The 19,530-nt window shown below is 49.3% G+C and overlaps 1 protein-coding gene across 3 annotated transcripts; it reads right to left on the bottom strand.

Annotated features, from left to right (window-relative positions):
* Window positions 1-9,213: 9,213 nt before the first annotated feature.
* On the bottom strand, window positions 9,214-18,756 carry LOC123151970 (glycerophosphodiester phosphodiesterase GDPD2). Of its 3 annotated transcripts, none has more exons than XM_044571589.1 (7): window positions 18,341-18,756; window positions 17,519-17,578; window positions 17,325-17,405; window positions 17,029-17,229; window positions 16,830-16,925; window positions 15,548-15,783; window positions 9,214-12,098 (listed from the first exon to the last, which is right to left on the bottom strand). In XM_044571589.1, exons 1-6 carry the CDS (start codon window positions 18,623-18,625, stop codon window positions 15,583-15,585), a joined length of 924 nt encoding a protein of 307 aa, XP_044427524.1. In that variant the 5' UTR covers window positions 18,626-18,756; the 3' UTR covers window positions 9,214-12,098; window positions 15,548-15,582. The 3 variants fall into 3 exon arrangements, with proteins under 3 accessions (XP_044427524.1, XP_044427525.1, XP_044427523.1); XM_044571590.1 differs by lacking the exon at window positions 9,214-12,098 and adding an exon at window positions 14,967-15,425; XM_044571588.1 differs by lacking the exon at window positions 9,214-12,098 and adding an exon at window positions 14,967-15,490 and having other exon boundaries at window positions 15,587-15,783; window positions 18,341-18,748.
* Between the last annotated feature and the right edge of the window lie 774 nt (window positions 18,757-19,530).

Genomic DNA, 19,530 nt, shown 5'->3' with positions numbered 1-19,530 from the left:
CCGATGGGGGCTTAGATGTGGGCCCTTGTCTGGAACATCCGCGGCTTCGGCCATGATGGTCATCGCCGCCAACTCATTGAGTACATTCGTGACGAACACATTGACATCATCGCCATCCAAGAAACCTTGCGTACTGAGTTCGCCCTTCAGGAGCTTGAGCGCCTTAGCTCCCTCCTCTTCGCTTGGCACTGGCTCCCTTCTAGTGGGACCTCAGGCCACTCTGGAGGCATCCTCTTAGAGGTAAACGATGCCACCTTTGAGGTGGGTGGCATGGACCGGGACGAATTCTTCGTTAGTATGGAGATCTTCGAGCGCGCCCTGAATTTTAAATGGGAGGTCATTATTGTTTATGGTCTGGCGGACCACCACCGCTCCCCGGCCTTCCTAACAGAGCTGCGGCTGAAGATCTCTAACTCCCTCCTCCCAGTTCTCGTGGGCGGAGACTTTAATCTCATCCGATCCCCGGATGAGAAGAATAATGACCGAATTAACTTCCCCAGGATGCAATTATTCAACGATTGGATCGCGGAGCTGGGGCTCCGCGAACTTGATCGGACGGGTGCCAGGTTCACCTGGACGAACCGACAGATTTTTCCGACACAATCCGTGCTGGATCGTGTCCTAGTTTCCCCGGAATGGGAATTACGCTGCCCCCTGGCATCGCTCCGGGCTGTCACCCGGATCCGGTCTGACCATGTCCCCCTCCTCCTCTCCACCGCCGACGAGCGGCCCCCCACCGCGCCGCGATTCTGGTTCGAGCCCTTCTGGCTCAATCAGGCCGGCTTCCGGGAGGCTATCGTCGCCCGCTGGATTTTTACCCGTTCTGCTCCCCATCGCTCCATGTCCGCTGTCGACTCGTGGCATTTCTGCGCCAAGCTAGCCCGCCAATTCATGAAGGGTTGGGGGCCAACCTTGGCCGGGATCTTAGAGAGCGCAAAAGGCCCTCCTGTTGGCTATCCAAGCCCTGGACGCCCGCGCCGACTCGACCGGGATCTCCCCTGACGAGTGAATGCTGTGATACGACCTGGAAGACCAGCTCTCCACCATTTACACCGATGAAGAAGCCTACTGGCGCCTACGTGGCACCCAGAGGTGGGTACTTCGGGGGGATGCCAACACCGCCTACTTTCAGGCGGTGGCGAACGGCCGGCGTCGTCATAATTCCATCCACTGCCTATGGGATGGTGACACACCTATCGTTCTCCCCTCGGCCATCCGTACCCACGTAGACGACTTCTATAAAGCCCTATTTACCCCCACCCCGCGGGGTGGGGCTAGTCTCGCCCCCGACATTTGGTCGGGTGCGCAATTGGTCTCGGCTGAGGCCAACGCGGCTTTAGTGGCCCCTTTTGATGAGGACGAGGTCCTCGCAGCCATTAAGGGGATGAACCCCTCCTCGGCCCCGGGTCCGGATGGCCTGCCCGTGACGTTCTTCAAGACGTTCTGGTCTACCATCAAGCCAGAGGTCATGGCTATGTTCGAAGAATTCTATTCGGGCTCCATGGACCTTGGGCGACTCAATTATGGGATTGTGACCCTCATCCCCAAGGTCCCGGGTGCCTCGGATATTCGCCAGTTCCGCCCAATCACGGTGATTAATGTGATCTTTCAGATCTTGGCCGAAGGGTACGCCAATAGGGTGACCCTCCTAGCTGACACGATTACCCATCCGAATCAATCCGCCTTCATACAAGGATGATTCATTCTCGATGGAGTGTTAGTATTCCACGAGGTCCTCCACGAGGTCCGTATAAAACGCCATCGCACGGTCTTCCTTAAGCTAGACTTTCATAAAGCCTACGACACGGTCCACTGGCCATTCCTGCGAGAAGTGCTGCTTCGCAAGGGTTTCGATGATCGTTGGGTGACCCGCGTCATGCAGCTTGTCTCCTGTGGCCGGACCGCGGTGAACATCAACGGTGACATTGGGCCCTACTTCCCCACCCTTTGTGGGGTCCGTCAGGGTGACCCCTTCTCACCGTTCTTATTCAACATGGTGGTCGATGCCCTGGCATCCATCTTGGATAAGGCCAAGGCTGCGGGCCATATCCGCGGCTTAGTTCCCCACCTAGTAGGAGGGGGAGGGGTCTCCCTCCTTCAATATGCGGATGATACCATTATAATGGTTGAGGGATCCGCTCTAGATATTACTAACCTGAAGTTCCTCCTCCTGTGCTTCCAACAAATGTCGGGACTAACCATCAACTTCGATAAGAGCGAAGTGATGGTCCTCAGGTTCCCCTTGGAGGAAGCACAGGCTATCGCTGACCGACTAAACTATCGGCTGGGTTCTTTCCCCACGACCTATCTGGGGATCCCCATTAGTGATTCGCGCCTCACCATGGCTGATCTTCGCCTCACGATGACCCGTATGCAACATCGCGTTGAGCCCTGGAAAGGGCATTGGCTGTCAAAGGCGGCTCGCGTGATCCTTATCAACTCTTCGCTTGCTAGCCTCCTTTGGTTTCTCATGAGCTTCTATAGCCTCCATGAAACCCTGCACCAGGAGATCGCCAAATACCAATCCAGATTCTACTGGGCTGGCGATGGGGATAAGCAGAAGTACCACATGGTCAGCTGGCCAGATATATGCAAACCCAAGGACCAGGGCGGTCTGGGGATTTTGTCCTCCCGGCGCATGAACATTGCCCTCCTGACCCGTTGGCTCTGGCGCATTGCCAATGGAGATGGAGGTCTCTAGCTTACTATAATCCAGAACAAGTACCTGCGTGGACAGCCTCTCGCATTTTGTCAGCGCTCTGGCGGCTCCCAGTTTTGGCAAGCCGTCGTCCAGCTGCTGCCTGTTTTGCGCATTGGCACATCCATCTCGGTGGGCACTGGGTCCTCGACCCTGTTCTGGCTTGATAGGTGGCTTGGCGACACCCCCTAGCCGCTCGATTTCCAGCCCTCTTCGACATTGTTGTTGACCCTCGGGTTTCTGTCGAGACGGCCCTTATTGACTTAGGGCGCCTCGCTTTCCGCCGCCCCTTTGGCCCCCTTGAGGTTGCGGCTTGGGATACCCTCCTCCAGGACATCGCCCTCCTCCCTATAGACGTTACCGACTCCCCGGACTCCATCTCTTGGTGACTGGAACCCTCCGGCCGCTTCTCCACCAGATCCCTCTACGCGGCTATCGCCCCATCGACGGCCCCCGAGCCCTTCAGTTTGATTTGGGACATCCGCCTGCCCCTGAAGATCAGGATTTTCCTGTGGCAATGGATCCGCGGCCGCCTCCCGTCCGGCGTTGAGGTCCTTAAACGCCACGGACCTGGAGATGGGATGTGCCCCATGTGCGGCATGGTAGAGGATGCCAACCACATCTTCTTCTCATGCCACACGACACAGTTCCTTTGGTCCTGTTTCCGTGAAACGGTTGGGGGCCAGTGGTGCAACACCAACGTCCCTGACCTGCTTGCGGAAATTCAGGCCTCACCCCCTCGCTACAGGCATATTAGATGGCTTTGCGTGGGGATCCTTGCCTGGACGCTGTGGACTGTTCGCAATAAGCTTGTCATCCAGAAGGTGCCTCTCCGGCGTGCTACTGACTCCATCTTTAAATTGTGTGGGTACTTGCAGCTCTGGAGGCAGCTTAGCCGCCCACAGGACCGGGACGTCATCAACACCCTCCTCGCTGACCTTCGATCAATGGCCTTTCGCTTGGCGCCCCCGCTCCCCCCGCCACCCCCGGAGCCCGACTAGATGTTGTGTCACTCCCGGCGCGTGTGCCTTTTTGTTTTATTTTAGGGGCTTGTTGAGCTGTGCCCTCAGCATTAACCCTCTCTCTTCTTATTTGTCTGGAACTTGCGTGTGTGTGTGTTTGTGGTCTTGTACCTTGTTGGATGTTGGCTTGGGCATTTGCTTTATATATAAAGCGGGGCGAAAGCCTTTTTCGGTAGACTAGCAGACAGCTCCTGCATCACGTACTGATTACCCTCGACTGTGCGGGACACCTTAAGTCTGATTTGATTACCAGATTATTCAATTTAGAAATTATATGCAATTTTATTCAATTTATATGAATGGCTACTAGCCTTCCCCCCCCCCCCCCAATTTTAACTACTCAACCGATCCCTCAAAACTTAACTCCAATTTTGAAGAGTTATACTACTACCTCTGTATCGAAATACATGTCGCAGCGACATGTATTTCGGTATAGAGGGAGTAGCTTTTTTGCATCTAGCCAGTCTCCAAAATTTTAACTTCTCAAAACAGAAATTTTGCACAGAGTCATTTCCAACACAATTTCAAACTAAATGTAGGTAACTTAGTGGTTAGCTTATGCATGACACTGTGACATGTAACATAAAAGTACAAAAATTAAACTGACTTTTTTTAGAAAAGGAGGATGACCCCCGGCCTTTGCATCTGGGAGATGCATACGGCCACTTTATTGATTATTCTCAAGGACCTTACAAAGTATTACAACAATATGCCTGAATCCACCATCTTGGCAACATATGCCGCTACTCTTATCCATACGATGAAGGGGTGCTACCCGGGCCACTCACCTAAGCCTAACATCAAAAGCCGGAAGCCCCAGCCGAGCCACATACTGGGTCTGGGGCACAATCCGGTCAGACGCACTCGTGTGTCGTCGCCGCCATCTTCCACAGGTCTGTCTTCAGATCATATTGAGGCATCTACCTTGTCTGGCCACTCAGCCATCGACGTCACCATGGCGCCAGACAGCTACCTCCTCCTGCGCAAGTCCATCCCGCGCATCAGACACCGAGCCTCCACAACACCATGCCGCCGATAACCACCGCCATCAATGTGTGAGATGAAGCACCGCTCCATCAAGTACGGTAGGGCTGCTGAAGACCAAGCACCGTGGAAGAAGGACTCCAAGGCTAAGCACATAGGCGGCAGAGCGCCAACGCACCGCCACCAGACGAACTCCGACCATGCCACCAACCGCCGCCAAGCAACCAAAGCATCACATCCACCCCAAGCTCATCACGAATGACACCCCAAGAGGGTGACGACGCCCGGAGCACCGCTGTCGCTCGATCCGGCAAGGATTTGGGCTTTCGCCCGGCATACGAGCTGGGTGGAAGGAGGAGGCGAAGGAGGCAACCTAGACGGCGCCTACAAGAAGGGTACGGCGCCCTCGGGAGTCGCCGCCGTCGTGGCCAGCACCGCTGGCCTCGGATTTCTCCGGAGCCACCTCCCACCTCCAGCCGCCAAACAGGTACAACTCCGGCGACAAAGGCCGCCCAAAGCAGGACCATCGGAGGCAGCCCTGGTTGAAGTAGATGGAGGCCTTCAGATCTGGGTCGGGCGCCGCCAAGATGCCCGCACCACTGCCGCCACCTGCCGCCGTCTCGCCGCTCCCGCGGCCGAGGAAGAACGGCCAGCACCAATGAGCGCCGGTCACCGCAGACCCGGCGTCGATCCACCAGCCGAGGCCGCCGCCATGGATCCAAAGCCTCCCGAGGAAGAACGAGATGGCCAGATCCTCGCCGCCACCTTCACCAGCGACCGAGCGGCGAGCCGGCGGCCACCTCCGGTGGCGACGAGGGAGCGGAAAGGTGGGGGAAAGGGCCGGCGGCGGGCTAGGGTTACGCCGCTGACTACCACTTCGTTAACCTAAAACAAGCTAGACATCTTCTCCTCGTCGAAGGAGATGTTGATGACCGGTGCATTACTGTAGCCCGATGCCTCGGTGTCATGGGTGCCATCATCAAGGTCGACGTGGCTGAACATAGATGCTCGGTCCCTCTCCATTAGCTAACAAAGTCGTGCAGTTAGCGGCGACCTTGCAGAATGCTCTCAAACTCAATCAACACCTCGAACCCGAGGTGCTCGTTGAGTGTGAGGGGATCAGCCTGAATGGCACCTATGTAGTGTCGTCGGTGCGCTCCGCCTCGAGATACGCCCCGGCGACGCAGTGCTCCACGTCCACCATGAGCGCGCGCTCGTACTCCTGCTCGGCTGTCTCTCACGAGAGTAGCCGGGACTCGCCTTCGGGCTCCTTCATCTCGTCACCCCCCAAGTCCTAACGGTGCCACTGCGACAGCTATCACAACCTCGAATGCTGCGGCGACGGTGATCTTGCACTAACGTTGCACCGTAGTTGCGCGTCCTTACCATGACGACATCGCTTGGGTGGTGGTTGTGGATGGCGGTGATGATGATTTGTATGGCAACGACGATTTGGGCATCAGTAGAGTCGATTTGTACTCAAATCGGGTGGCGGTAACTAGGGTTTGGGGAGGAGAGGGCACAGATGCGTTTCCATAGCCGGAGGGTTGCTCTTTGGGTGGCTCGCCGGGCGTTGCACCATGAATACCAGTGAGAGAGAGGAGAGAAAATGTATAGAGAAAATGATGGGGCTGCTCAAATTTGGGCAGAGAGGGGGGTTGTTATGACTAACTCATCAAATTAACAAAGAACAATAGGTTTTGGTAAGGGACTGATGAGGTAACTTGTCATTGTATAAAATTTTGACGAGTCGTAGCTTTTTAGGGGCGGGCTAGAGATGCCCTAAGGACAACTCTAGCTTAGCCCCTCAAAAGCCTTCGCAAACCTTAACTTCTTAAATTTGAGGAGTTAGGAAGGTGGTTCTTTTTTTTTGAGGACCATGGCAACACTTGAACCACGGGGGAAACATACTCGTCTCTCATTACATCTCTAGCATCTAGAGGGGCGTTAGTGACCATAGAGAAATCGCCTGTTCTCCTTGCTATGGCTGCCAGTTCGTGGGCCAATTTGTTTTTGTCCCTGTTGACAATGCTGATTTCCGAGCTGGGGAAGCTAGAGAGGAGCCTTTTCGTGTCAGATTGCACAGCATGACAGGCTGATCTGCAAATCTGACTAGACTGCAGTCCTCGTCCCAAACCGGCGTTGTCCGTTTCAAGAACCACTTGGCCATCAAAATGCTTTGCTAAATTCTGTGAGACCCATCATAGTTGCTGCACCTTCTGCTTCTTCTGTCGAGTTGCAGCAGCCAAGCCTACGCCCGATCGAGACGAGGACATACCCCTTGTGGTTCCTAGCCACAGCACCTCCCCACGTTTCTCCTGTTTCCTCAAAGTACGTTGCATCGCAGTTTAGTTTCACTTTGCCCGGGTCTGGTGCAAACCACTTGCTGGGCACAAGGTTTACTGGAGTGCAAACTCTTTCTGGGAATAAGGACTGTTTGTTCTTACGTGCCACATCGGTAGGGTCACCTGTGACCACCATGAGATCTTCTTTTAGCCTAAGCAGATACTGTACTGAACCAAAGACGGTGTCTTTCTTATCACCATGCACCAGGTTGTTCCTCAGACTCCACGCCTGCCAAAGAACCAACAGAATGTTATTTCTGACATTCTCTGTTTGAGACAGCAATAGCATCTGAAGCCAGTCCACTCCACTATATCTGAGATCAGACTCCCTAGGCAATTCCCAACAGTTTCTCATTGCATGCCTTAGCGCACGGCTTCTTGTGCAGGTGATAATGGCATGGAATTCATCCTCTTTCTCCATCCCACAGATTTCACACACATTGTCATCCACTATGGTTCGTCTAAATGTGTTATGCTTTGTGGGCAGGGAATTAGTAGCCACTCTCCAACCGAAAATCTTTACCTTTTCTGGGATATTTGCCTTCCAAATAACATCCCAAATGATGCGGTCACCCAGTTCCCTTGAAGAACTTGTCGCCCTCTCCGTTTTATTTCTATGGATCGAGTCTGCAAGTTTATAGGCACTCTTGACTGTAAAAATCCCAGATTTTTCGTAATGCCATGCTACACAATCCTCCACATCTTCTCTCGGAATTCTTAACTTGCAGATCTCATCCGCATCAAACTCATGGAAGACTTGTTTCACTAGTTCCACCTTCCATTCCTTTGTTACCGGGTCAATCAGTTGATTGACCCATCGGAGTCTTGACCTCCGTATGAAAGCAGCAGCTTTTAGTCCTTCTCTCCTCATGATCCATTGATCTCTTGTTATTTGTATGCTTCTTCCATTTCCTATACGCCAAATTAGGCCCTTCTTCGGCAGATCGAGTCCAAACTCGATCCCCTCCATGCAGGAGAGGCATCTGATGAGAAAACCGTGTCGAGGAGTTTTCCATTGGGGTAGTATTTAGACTTTAGAACTCTTGCGCATAGGCTCTCTGGTTTAGTAAGCAGCCCCCACCCTTGCCTAGCCAGGAGGGCCTGGTTGAAACAATGCATATCCCCAAATCCTATACCACCATCTCTTTTTTGCTTTGGTCATATCTTCCCACGACATCCAGTGAACCTTACGCTTTTCCTCATTGTCCCCCCACCAGAAATCCCTGATTATTTTCTCATATTTATCACAGAAACTCTTGTTGAGCTTAAAGACCCCCATCACATAGGTAGGTAGCGATTGTGCCACCGCCTTGACATTTACTTCCTTCGCCGCCTGGGACATAAACCTCTCGTTCCAGTTGGTACATCTTTTTCTGAATCTCTCCATTATCGGTTGGAAATTGCCGTCTTTCATTCTCCCATCAGGTGTAGGCAGTCCCAAATATTTGTTTTCAAAAGAAGCAGACACTACTCCCAATATTTCTTTTATTTCCTCAATGTCCTGGCTTGGACTCGCCTCGCTAAAGAGTAACGAACACTTATTTTGACTTAGGAGCTGCCCAGTACTCTTCTGGAAGGAAATCAGCACCTCTTTCACTTTCATTGCTTCTGTAGTCGATGCCTTGAAAAATAGAAGACTATTATCGGCAAAATAGTAGATTTGAAATTCCAGGGCTGCTCCGGGCAACCTTCAAAGGCGTGATACCTCCAGCCCTGACCTCTCTATCAAGTAAGGTTGAGAGCCCGTCAGCCACAAAAAGGAACAGGTACGGGCTGAGCGGATCACCTTGTCTTAGACCCCTGAATGGAGTGAAAGCTTCCAGAAGTTCCCCGTTGCATCCGTTGCATCTGACAGAGAATCTGACCGTTCTGACACATGTCATCACCCAATTTACCCACTTGTCGTTGAACCCCACCTTCCTTAGCACACCCTCTAAGAAGTTCCAGTCAACTCGATCATACGCTTTTGCCAAGTCAAGCTTATATGCACAATGGGTGTCCCTCCTGTTTTTGCTATGCAGGAAGGTGGTTCCTGCCGAACTCTAAAATTTAACTCGCTAAAAATAATTTGCGCACAACTTTGTTTCAAACACAAATTAAAACTCTTCGATCAAACATAAATTTAAATAAAGATAGCACATCATACATACCATAACACAAATGTGGATTGTTCGAACAACATATAACAACTGTTAGCACTACCTAGCATACTAAACTAATCAGATTCCTTCGTGACCTTGTCCCAATCCACGTCCGAGTCATCGGAGAAAATTGGGATCATGGAGGGTCCGGCCTCATTGGCGACACCCTCACACCAGAGGGCCTGGCCTCAGCGGCACTGTTGCACCGCTGCTTCTTGAAAGGCTTCGTAGCATGCAAGCTCCTTGGTGATGAGCTTCGGGTGCTTCGCCCTGAGCTTGGCCATATAGGCCTCGTTGGGACTGCTCACAGTGGGAAGTAACATAGAGTAGTAACTTGCTGATGTTACTACTCTATGTTACTACCTTCATAGTAGGTAGTAACTTATGAGTAGTATCATGAAAGAGTTCATTTATTAGGCTATAGACTCATTATGTCTTAAAATGTGTGATGTTACAGTAACTAGTTAAGTTACCACAAACCTCTCTCTCCTTATTAATTAGCTGCCACATAAGCAATTTTGTATTAAAATGTGTGATGTTACTAGTCAAGTTACTCCCACTGTGACTAGTCTGATGCACTGGGTCTTGATCTGCTCGAAGGCCTCGCGATTCTCCCTCACCTGGTGGCGGGAGATCACTGGGGGGGGGGGGGGGGCATAGATGAGGTTCGGGATGCCACGACTGCCGAGGGGAAAGTTTACCTTTGCACAATCACCAAGGATGCGGACCACCGCCACGTCATATGTGTCAGCCGTCTGCTCTGCCAACTTATACGTGTCTAGTCAGTGTCTCTTCCCCGTGTCCGGGTCACTAACTCTGACACCCAAGTCCCTCACATACCCCTGGTACTTCTCCTTCGGTGGTGGCGGGCAAGTGGCGGCTGAGAAGTCGGCCTCGAGCAGGGGGTGCTCGGGGCGGATGCATGCCTCGTTCCAAACGCAACGCCAATCCGATGGTGGTGCTCCTCGTCGGTTCGGCAGCGGCGAAGGTTGGTGGCTAGATCCAGGCATTCCTTTGACGCCGGACGTCGGTTGTCGACGATGTGCTGGTGGGACTCCGTTGCAGTGGGGGGGGGGGGGGTGGAGATTTTTCCTGGGAAGTGGTCGCGGCCGCTCAAATTTAAGGTGCAGTCGGTGCGCCGCTTATAATATTTGAGGAGTTAAACTGGGTAAAGTTTGGCTAGGTCTGGTTTTTAACTCCCTAAATGGGGAAATTTTGAGGTGTTATACCCTTTTAAGGGATCGGCTAGAGTTTCCCTAAGATCCTCAAAATATTAAGCTATAACGATGAGAAATTTATTTGAAGCATTAGATTCAAGTTGAACGGCTAGGATCTATCAGCCTCTCCATTAGGTTTGGCCTGATGCTATAGGTACATGAGTCTAGAAAGTAAGTGATCGTGCTTGTTATGTTGATTACTCTATCTATTTTTGACAAGGATGCTACTTGTTACTTCAAGCAACGCAGGTGGAGCAAGAAAAGCACCTTGGATGACAGCAAGTACAAACTCCGTCCATTCCCCATCATAACTGAAAGGAAATAAGGAAGAAGAAATTACGGCTGCCTTATGTTCATCCTGTGTTCATACACGGTGCCAGCCAGCTGCGTGTTCAGTTCTCTGCCCTTGCCTTTTGATCTAGTCTTCTCACACATTTTACACAAAGGTTGGGCAGTCCAGTCTAGCCAGGACAGTGCGAGACTGCAGGCCGCCAGCGGTACGCGTACATGCCTGCAGTGATTGGGTTGGTCAAAGGGATTGCTTCTGATTGAGAGTAGGATATACGGTGGTGACAACCGGAGAAAGTTCAGTTATCTTTTCAGTGTGCCTTTCCAACCAGTCTCATTCTTTGCCTTGCTCTGAAATATTCTCCCTATCCCGTTGCCGTTTCAATCTCTGCCCAATATACAAAGAAGCATGCAGCCACGGAGAAGCGACCGCCTCGCGTCTACCTGCGACGCGTGAATCATGATTTGGGACTGTATTCCACTTTAGTGAAAATCCTGCCGTCCGTCGAACAAAAAATTCCAGCAAGCAACTGCTTATGTGCAAGCATATGTCATGACCTACATGATCAGGACTTGGTGTCTTGCTTTTGCATGATTAAGTAATAGTTAGAGTTGCAGTCGCTCAGGCTGGAGTCTAGGACAGTTGTAAGGCACATACTGGATGTGATTGGCATTCTGCTTTTACAAAATAGACCTAGATGGCTTATTTTCTTGGCTGATCATGACTTTAAGCAGTGTTTTAAGCTACCTAACTAACCAATCACACCTGTTGGAATTTATTAGTCCCTTCAAGCCATCAATATTGATATTGTGCAGTCAATTATACAACAGGACAAGCTACCACTTAGCTTGCAGCATCATAAAGTAAGCTAATCTTATGTTATTTGATCTGCTTGTGTGCTTGAAGAGGCAAAGGGTATGTATCCACTTCAGTACCAAACTGGCTAGTGCCTTGCAACCCATCTAGTCTAGCCCAAAACACATACAATGAAAAAATAACTCATTTAGGGCGCAGAGTGAACGAAAATGCTATCCTTGACATGGTTCCACATGCAACCGAATGAACACTAAAATCTGAATTTGTTTAGGGTCAAAAATGGGCTTTTTAGAGCACCAATTTGTTCTTTTTTTTGTCCAGAACACTACGGATGTCATTTCTTCATGAAAATTCATACGTGGGTAGAACAATCGACCCAGGAGCCAAACGTTTGCGTCGACAGTGTGAAATTTTTTACAAGGAAAATAATTAACAAACAATTAAAGGAAAAATAGAGGAGAAGGGAATAAATACTTGCCAAGATACCATGCAGTGTCATGTCAACCTAGAGCTTAGCTAATTAGGATTGAAGTTTGGGAAAGGCAGCCTTTTCCTTCACGCAGGAGGTAAACTCATTCGCCTGTTCCTGCACATAGTTGAAAACATTGGTCAAATGCTTTTAAAGGGGGTGCTTTTTCAGCCTATGCATAAAAAGATACCTTGCAGTTGAGTCAGATTGCTTAAAATTATGCTTAAGATACTGTAGTCTTCTTTGCCTACCTTATCTGAGATGTTTCTATGCAGAACATGCAAACAACAATCTTCTCATGGCCAACTGGAGAATATTGTTCCAAACCATGTCTGTCATATGAATATCTTTGAACATATCACAGAAACAAAGAATTTAACTGTTTTAGGGATGTCACCTGATTTTTCATTTCATAAACAAATAGTAACTGCGCCCCGCCAAAAAAAAACACAAATAGTAACTGCGAATAACAGGAAACTTTACGAACTGAAATTTACATGATGTATGAATATCTTCAAATTCTGTTTGAACATTAAAAAAAGTTTGCAAAAGGGGACAGGGTTGGGCCGAGGTTGACCTGGGCAAGCAACATGTCACCATCAGCCCTTCAGCCGGAGACTAGGCCATATTTGTCTGGAGAACCTATAATTTGACCATCGTTGACAACACATGATTTGTTTTCCATTGATAATATGTTTTCCGTTGATTTGTCGTCGCCGGTATGGCTTCAACAACACATAATCCCATGCCCAGATTTTCAGTTGGCATGTTTTGGATGCCTTAAAGGTTGGACTAGTGAGAACATCTGGATTGAGATCTTGTGCTGTTAATGAATTAGGAGGCGGTCGTTTCATCAAGTCCAATCAAACTTAGTGATATGTGATGTCACTTTTTCCTTGAACAAAAAGCAATCCTTGAGATCCTTGCAGAGAATAAGCAGGCAAGCAAGCTACCCGTCAGCAGTTAGGTAAAGACCAATCATAGGAAGAGCAAGAAACCTTCAGCATTTCTCTGATAACCAAAGCCTTTAAACGTGAAAACTGACAGTGCGATGCAACAGCTCGAAGATTCTACATCACAACTAGCAATGTGAACATTGAAACTGTTAACCGCCCGTTAGCGAAAGTTACGTACCCTCTTTCTTCAAAGCATGATGAATCACATTTGCACCACACCATGAAAAATACCTTTATATACCAAGTTCCTTGAGCAGAACAAAGATCCCAAGAACCAAAAGGTTCAGAAAGAAAGAGTGACAACCGTTTTTACTCTGTTGAGCGTACTACGTTCCCGATACTGTGCGCCATGTCTTTTTTCGCAACACCAGATCTGATCCAGATCAGCCGTCCACAAGGAGTACAATACGAGGAGTATAACAGTACAGTAGCAATGTGAACATGAGAATTGAAGTGAAAGCTAAATAAAGCTATGGACGTGTGCCATTTTTTTCTGTCCAAAAAAGCGTGATGCACCACATTTGCACCACACCTACACAGGTCCCTTTTGAGGTTGCTTTCCTGCAGTGTCAATGCCTTTGGAGTGGGGGTGCATGCCTCTGACTAATCTGTCTGGTGACCTTGTCCACGAAGCAACTCTGACCCAATCTATAATCTATCTACATGGGTCACACGATACCCTAATGGCTGGTACTAGTAAATTATTGATTGAGAGCTGAAAGGAGCCAAGACCGGACCGCATCAAGGATCCAGGCAAGATCGCTACTATGACAAATCAGGGCGATGCCTTTGTCACAAGGGAAGGGAAACCCCTCCTTCCTCCCTCTGTCGCCCGCCAATGGGAGCGCGGTTAGGTCGCCGACATTCGGGTCGCCAAGGGTTTTATATGTAGTATAATCTGGGCAGAGCCAGACTAAGCAAAACAGATTGGGCAGACGGTGATGGGTTGTCCTACCTAGGTCAGCTGTTGTGAGGCTCCTCCTCAAGGAAGAGGAGGGGAAGCCTTGTCTTTCTTTAATGGGTCAGGAGGAGAGGAGAGGAAAAATAAGTGCATCTGCTTTGTGTTTCTGCTGACTAATCATGCACGAATTGGGTCACCTTTCTTTCAGAAAAGGATGTCAAAGTGAGTCACCTGCAGGATGGCATTTTGCCTGTCCAGGTATGTATAGATGGAGAAGGGCCACATGAAAGACGGATTTCTTGAATTGGAAGGGTTGGTGGCGCGTCAGTCATTCGGTTCTGTTCAGATCGGTAAGCAATGCACCATGTGCAAATAATTCTCGTTATTCTGCAGGCAGAAGGAGGACCCATGCATGTCTAGTTGTTACTTAGGGCTTAAGAGAAGAGAGCTATTACGATCCAAAAGGATGCCATGCAACTACTACTAGTCTGAGCAAGCAATGTCCTGCACACGGACATCAGAGCATGTTCAGATAGTTTCTTTCACGTAGGCCAAGTCTCGATCTCAACCCCACCCGTTGTGGAGTTCCTGGATTTATTGGTTGCATATGCAATAATGTGCAGGGATACGAGTAGCGACAGATGTTGCTAGGATGGTGGCTTCAGACTACCTGATGTACCACTTTGTAAGGTCTTTGTGAATAATTAATAAAATGGCTGCATGCATCGCCCAGATGCAGAGGCCGGGGGTAATCCTTATCCTCCTTTTCTAAAAAGAAAAGTAATGTGCGGGGGGCTGTTTACGTCCAGTATCTAATGGGTGTGAATGGCGCCATTGTTGATCTAGTGGAGATCTCCAATGCTGTTGCAGATCTCAGTAAACCAGACCTCGGCCAGAGCACGTTCAGTAACAGCGAACATAGGCAGAAAACATGAGTCCTTCTCACAGCAGCAGCTGGGGTTCCCTGATGGCCTCTACACAAGAAACATGGGTGCCACACCACTCCAGGTTTTTCTTTAATCTAATTTAACTTGCTCTAATTCCGCCCAAAAAAAACTCGCTCTAAAACCCACCCTTTGTCTGAAAAAAAGAACTTGCTATATTCAAACAGATTACGATCCAGTAAGCTTTCAAAACGTTCTGGCCATGGATTGCTGTTCTTATCGTTAACAAAGTTGTTATGCACATAGTTGCAACAGGATTGGTCAATCATACATAATAGTTTGCCGGGTGATTTGACTATCTTTATTGTATAGATCATCTATGTTTTAAACATCTCAAGTAGTGATCTAAACGATCTTATATTTCTTTACAGAGGGAGTACCTTCTAGACTAGTGTTAAATACAACTGTCAGAAATGTCAACAGAGCATGAAATCCTCAGCTTGCTTCAAAACCGGGACAATCTTGGCTACTATCTATCTTTAGTGTGGTTGCTGAATCAGTTCAGGTATAAGCCGGAGCAGGAACCCCAGCTGCTGCTGTGAGAACGACTCATGTTTTCTGCATATGTCAACACTGTTACTGAATGTGCTCTGGCCGAGGTCTGGTTTACTGAAATCTGCAACAGCATTGGATATCTCCTCCACTAGATCAACAATGACACCATTCACACCCATTAGATACTGGATGTAAACAGCCTCCCGCACATTACTGCATATATGCAACCAATAAATCCAGGAAATCTGTAAGATTTCTGAGAACACATACCCGAGAAACATGAACGCAGGATAACAGTGCGCTGCTTACTTGAGCTGCCCATAGGTGAGAATAGCAAGGTTGGATTCTTGTGCTTTTAGGATCGCAGAGGGATTTTTTAGAACTCCTCTGACTTCTGACACAACCCCATGCAAGTCATACTCTTGGCACACTTGGATAGCATTGTCGAGTGAGTTCCTTCTCCTATCATCGTGTTTGGCTGTTCCCCCTTCTGTTAAGAACAGTACCTAATGAAAGATAAAAAGTTGAATACGATAGTGCTGAAGTATGTATGTACTTAAATGGACGGCAAAATTTTATTCAAATTAGAAACTACAGACATCAAAATCATGCAATTCCACATCACAGACAAGTTAAAATAGCGAATAAGATACTGGTTTGGACTGAAGTTGTCTTTCTCTTCATACCTATTATCATCAGTCCGGTCACTGAATTGTATATACATTAAACACAATAAGCTATGCATTATAACATTTTTAAATACTTTTCTTATTGCAGGAATATGATATTACATGCTGATTTAAGAGTACGCTTTTTTTCGAAAAGGAGGATGACCCCTGGCCTCTGCATCTAGGAGATGCATGCAGCCATTTTATTAATTATTCACAAAGACCTTACAAAGTAGTACATCAGGTAGTCTGAAGTCACCATCTTAGCAACATCTGTCGCTACTCCTATCCACTTGATGAAGGGGTGTCGATAGTCCGAGCCTAATACCAAACAGACATCACACAAATGCCTAACATCTAAAGCCGGAGGCCCCAACCAAGCCACATACTGGGTTTGGGGCGCAAACGGGTCCGACGCACTCTCATAGGTCGTCGCCGCCGTCTTCCACTGATCCATCTTCAGAGCAGGAACTGACGCATCAACCTTGGCAGGCCTGCTGTCAACGCCCCCACGGTGCCAGACAACGCCTCCTCCCTGCGCGCGTCCCTTCTGTGAAGTACGCTTATGCCTTCACGAACTTCTCAGTTGCATTTTTTTCTCTTTATGCAAGTAAATGAGAAATCTTGAAGGCATTCCTACTTGCTGTAACTAGGGAGCACAAAACATCCTCGATACTCGTATGCAAGTGAACCACGCGCTACTACCACACTGTTCCCCATTGCAATGCGGTAAGTGATACAAGTAATCGGTGAAATACTATTAGCTAGCTAGAGTGTTTACTGTTTAGAAACATTCTTTTTTTCTAAAAAGGGGCAAATGTGAGGAAACTTTTCAAAAAATAATTAGACATAGAATGAATACAGAATTTTCAAGGCATGCTTACAGGGTATACACTTTGGAGTTCACGTGTTATCCGTGCGGCATCAGGTTGGAATGTTGAGAAAAAGAGTGGTCTGTTGCCAGCATACTGAAAAACAACCTACCAGACCATTTAACAATGTTATGGTCGTCGCCTCACAGTGACCAAATGATTGTATGGGAATTAACCGATACCATATTAAATGAACAAGAGCAATCCATACTTGCAGTACAGCTTGAAGAGCACGGTTAAGGTTGACGCCCGGATAGATAATGTTGTCATCAAACTTTAGTTCGATGTTAAATCCCAGATGGGGACTGACATGTTCGAAGACTTCCTGCAATGTGCAGAGATAATCATCTTCTTCGGTGCTCCAAGCAAGGACTCTGCCATCTTCCATCCGTCTAAGTAGGGGCTTGGAGACCTGAACAGAAATTATGAAGTGAATATAATGGCGTTTTAAGCACATGCTAATGAACCCTTCACAGCAAAATCTAACAGATAGAAGGGACGAAGTACCTTGTGCGGCTCTTTTTGTACCCCATATGAAAGGAATTCGTCCAGAAGAAGATCGGTCACGCGCCTTTCATACAAAACCTCCTGCACACCTTGCCATAATAGAAGATTAACTCGAGAGTTTTTCTTGCAATGGATGAATAGTTTAGTGCATACGCAAAAGATGACAAGTATAAGAATGGATGAAAAGAACATACAGTTTTTTGGGTGAGGATAAAATCATCGTGGAAGATAACTGGGCAGCCATCTTTTGTAACCTGCAAGCCAAAATGGTAGGATCATAACTTCAGGAGATCTGTGTGGGTACTGTGGTCATCTTAAAAGGAAGGGATAATGGATGAAGTCAGGGAGTTGCAGAATGCTCCAAGAGAACCGCCAGTTTTCATCAACCTAGCTTACATGTATTCTCCCTATGGTTGCCATTGCCGATTCCGCTGATGCTTTGGTCTGCGAATGACTCCTTGTAGTGGATTAATGACAACAGATGACACCAAGTACAACTGCAACTCAGGATCCAGGAGCTTGCCATGCAACACTTGAGCACTAGAGAACATCAACCCCAATCACCCTCACAACGTGGCTGCTGTACCTAGTCTGGTCATTTGCATCTAAGCAGTAGCTTCTTGTTTCATGTGATTAGCTTGCAGGCTACAATATAACAGCATTGCATATTACATCGGAACACAGATGGATCAATGTCACTCCACGCGTGTGCTGCTAGTGCTTGGTTACTTCAGAGAGAGAAACTAGCATGCGTATGGCGTCATGTCCATACGATTACCACATCCAAGTTCCACAAAAAGGATTTGTCCTCGAGGATCCCAAAAAATTAGTTGTACGGTTGTACCAACTAGAGCAGAGCACACATTGCTCAATCAACCACACCGGGAATCAGTTTCGCTCCTGAAGCTGCGGCGCCGATTCCAAATCCAAGCTTAAACAAGCTAGCAGCGTATCAATTGCGAAGTAATGATGGGAAATGGAAGCGGAGGCTAGCTACATGTGTATTGTGTGTATACCTGGACGTCGAACTCGACGAAGGCGACGGCGGCGTGCTCGGCGGCGCGGCCGAATGAGAGCAGCGTGTTCTCCCGCTCCCTCGCCGCCCCGACGCGCGCCCCGGGCGGCGCCCCCACCGCGTTCATCCCCATCCCGCGGTGACCCCCCACCACCATCCCCCGCTCCGCCAGCAGCGCGAACGGCAGCTCCCGGGGCCTCCCTCCGGCCGTCACCGGGGGCGTGGGCGCGCACGCCGCGATCGGACACCGCACCGCCGCGCGCGGGGTCGTCGCCGGGAGCGCCATTTGGACGCTGGGAGCCCCTCTTTTTTTTCTCTTTCTCCTCTGTTCTTTCGCCTCTGCTTTGCCACTTGCAGGTTGATTGGTGCAGGGAGAATTTGAATATTTTTAGACACGCAACCGCCGCAGACGGACGGCACGGAGGAGCAACGGCGCCACGCCGCGGGATGATCCCTCTGTGATGCGGGTATTATTCGGTGGATTTGGATATTCTGGGCATATTCCGTGAGGCGTCAGGGCATCTCCAACTAATCAAACCTTCGTGTCCGGATAGCGGAAGCCATCCAACACACGTCTATATCGGTTCGGGATACGGTCCGGACGAGATTTTTTCTGCAAACCGGAGACAAATATGGGATGCTTTGCGGGAGTCCGGACCGATCCCACGCCCGCTTCTGACCGTCTTGGCCCACCATAACCCCTTCCCCCTCGCCCACGTGCGTTCCTGCCCGACGCCAGCTACCCGCATTCATGGCGTTATAGAGCGTGCCGCTCAACATTGAAGACGGCTCAGGGCGGACGCGACCTCACTGCTTCTGCCACTGAAGCGGCGTGTCGGCCGAGGGTGCCACCAGCGAAGCGTCTCTGGTGTCTGCGTCTGTTCAGTGCTGGAGACGTGTGACTAGACGGGAGGGGATGGATATCTACCACGCCCGTTCAATGTCGTTGTCCTTCCGTATGCCGCTATTAAGCAGGCTCGTCGGCCGAGAAACCCACTCTGGCGCCGCGGATTGACGCACCCGGACGCCTCGCCGCACTGGAACCTACTATTTAAAGGCGGCCACACCCGACCAAATTCCACACCACAACACAAGCCCCTCCTCATCCTCATCTCTTGCACTGCATCCAGCATGACTGTAGGCAGCGAAGCTCTGTGGGAGAGTCTTTCCACATAGATGAAGCATGCCGTG

Source organism: Triticum aestivum, chromosome 7A, assembly GCF_018294505.1.
Source record: "Triticum aestivum cultivar Chinese Spring chromosome 7A, IWGSC CS RefSeq v2.1, whole genome shotgun sequence".
Lineage (NCBI taxonomy): Eukaryota > Viridiplantae > Streptophyta > Magnoliopsida > Poales > Poaceae > Triticum > Triticum aestivum.
The sequence above is the reverse complement of the archived record's forward strand: the minus strand, read 5'-3'. Positions and strand labels throughout refer to the sequence as shown.

Bases quoted from the DNA above. Each gene is read 5' to 3' on its own strand.
- LOC123151970 (XM_044571588.1), bottom strand. From the start codon at position 18,625: ATGGCGCTCCCGGCGACGACCCCGCGCGCGGCGGTGCGGTGTCCGATC. The intron at 17,579-18,340 runs GTATACACACAA...TTTGGCTTGCAG, and splicing joins TCGTCGAGTTCGACGTCCAG to GTTACAAAAGATGGCTGCCC. The intron at 15,491-15,586 runs GTAAGCAGCGCA...GCATATATGCAG, and splicing joins CTCACCTATGGGCAGCTCAA to TAATGTGCGGGAGGCTGTTT.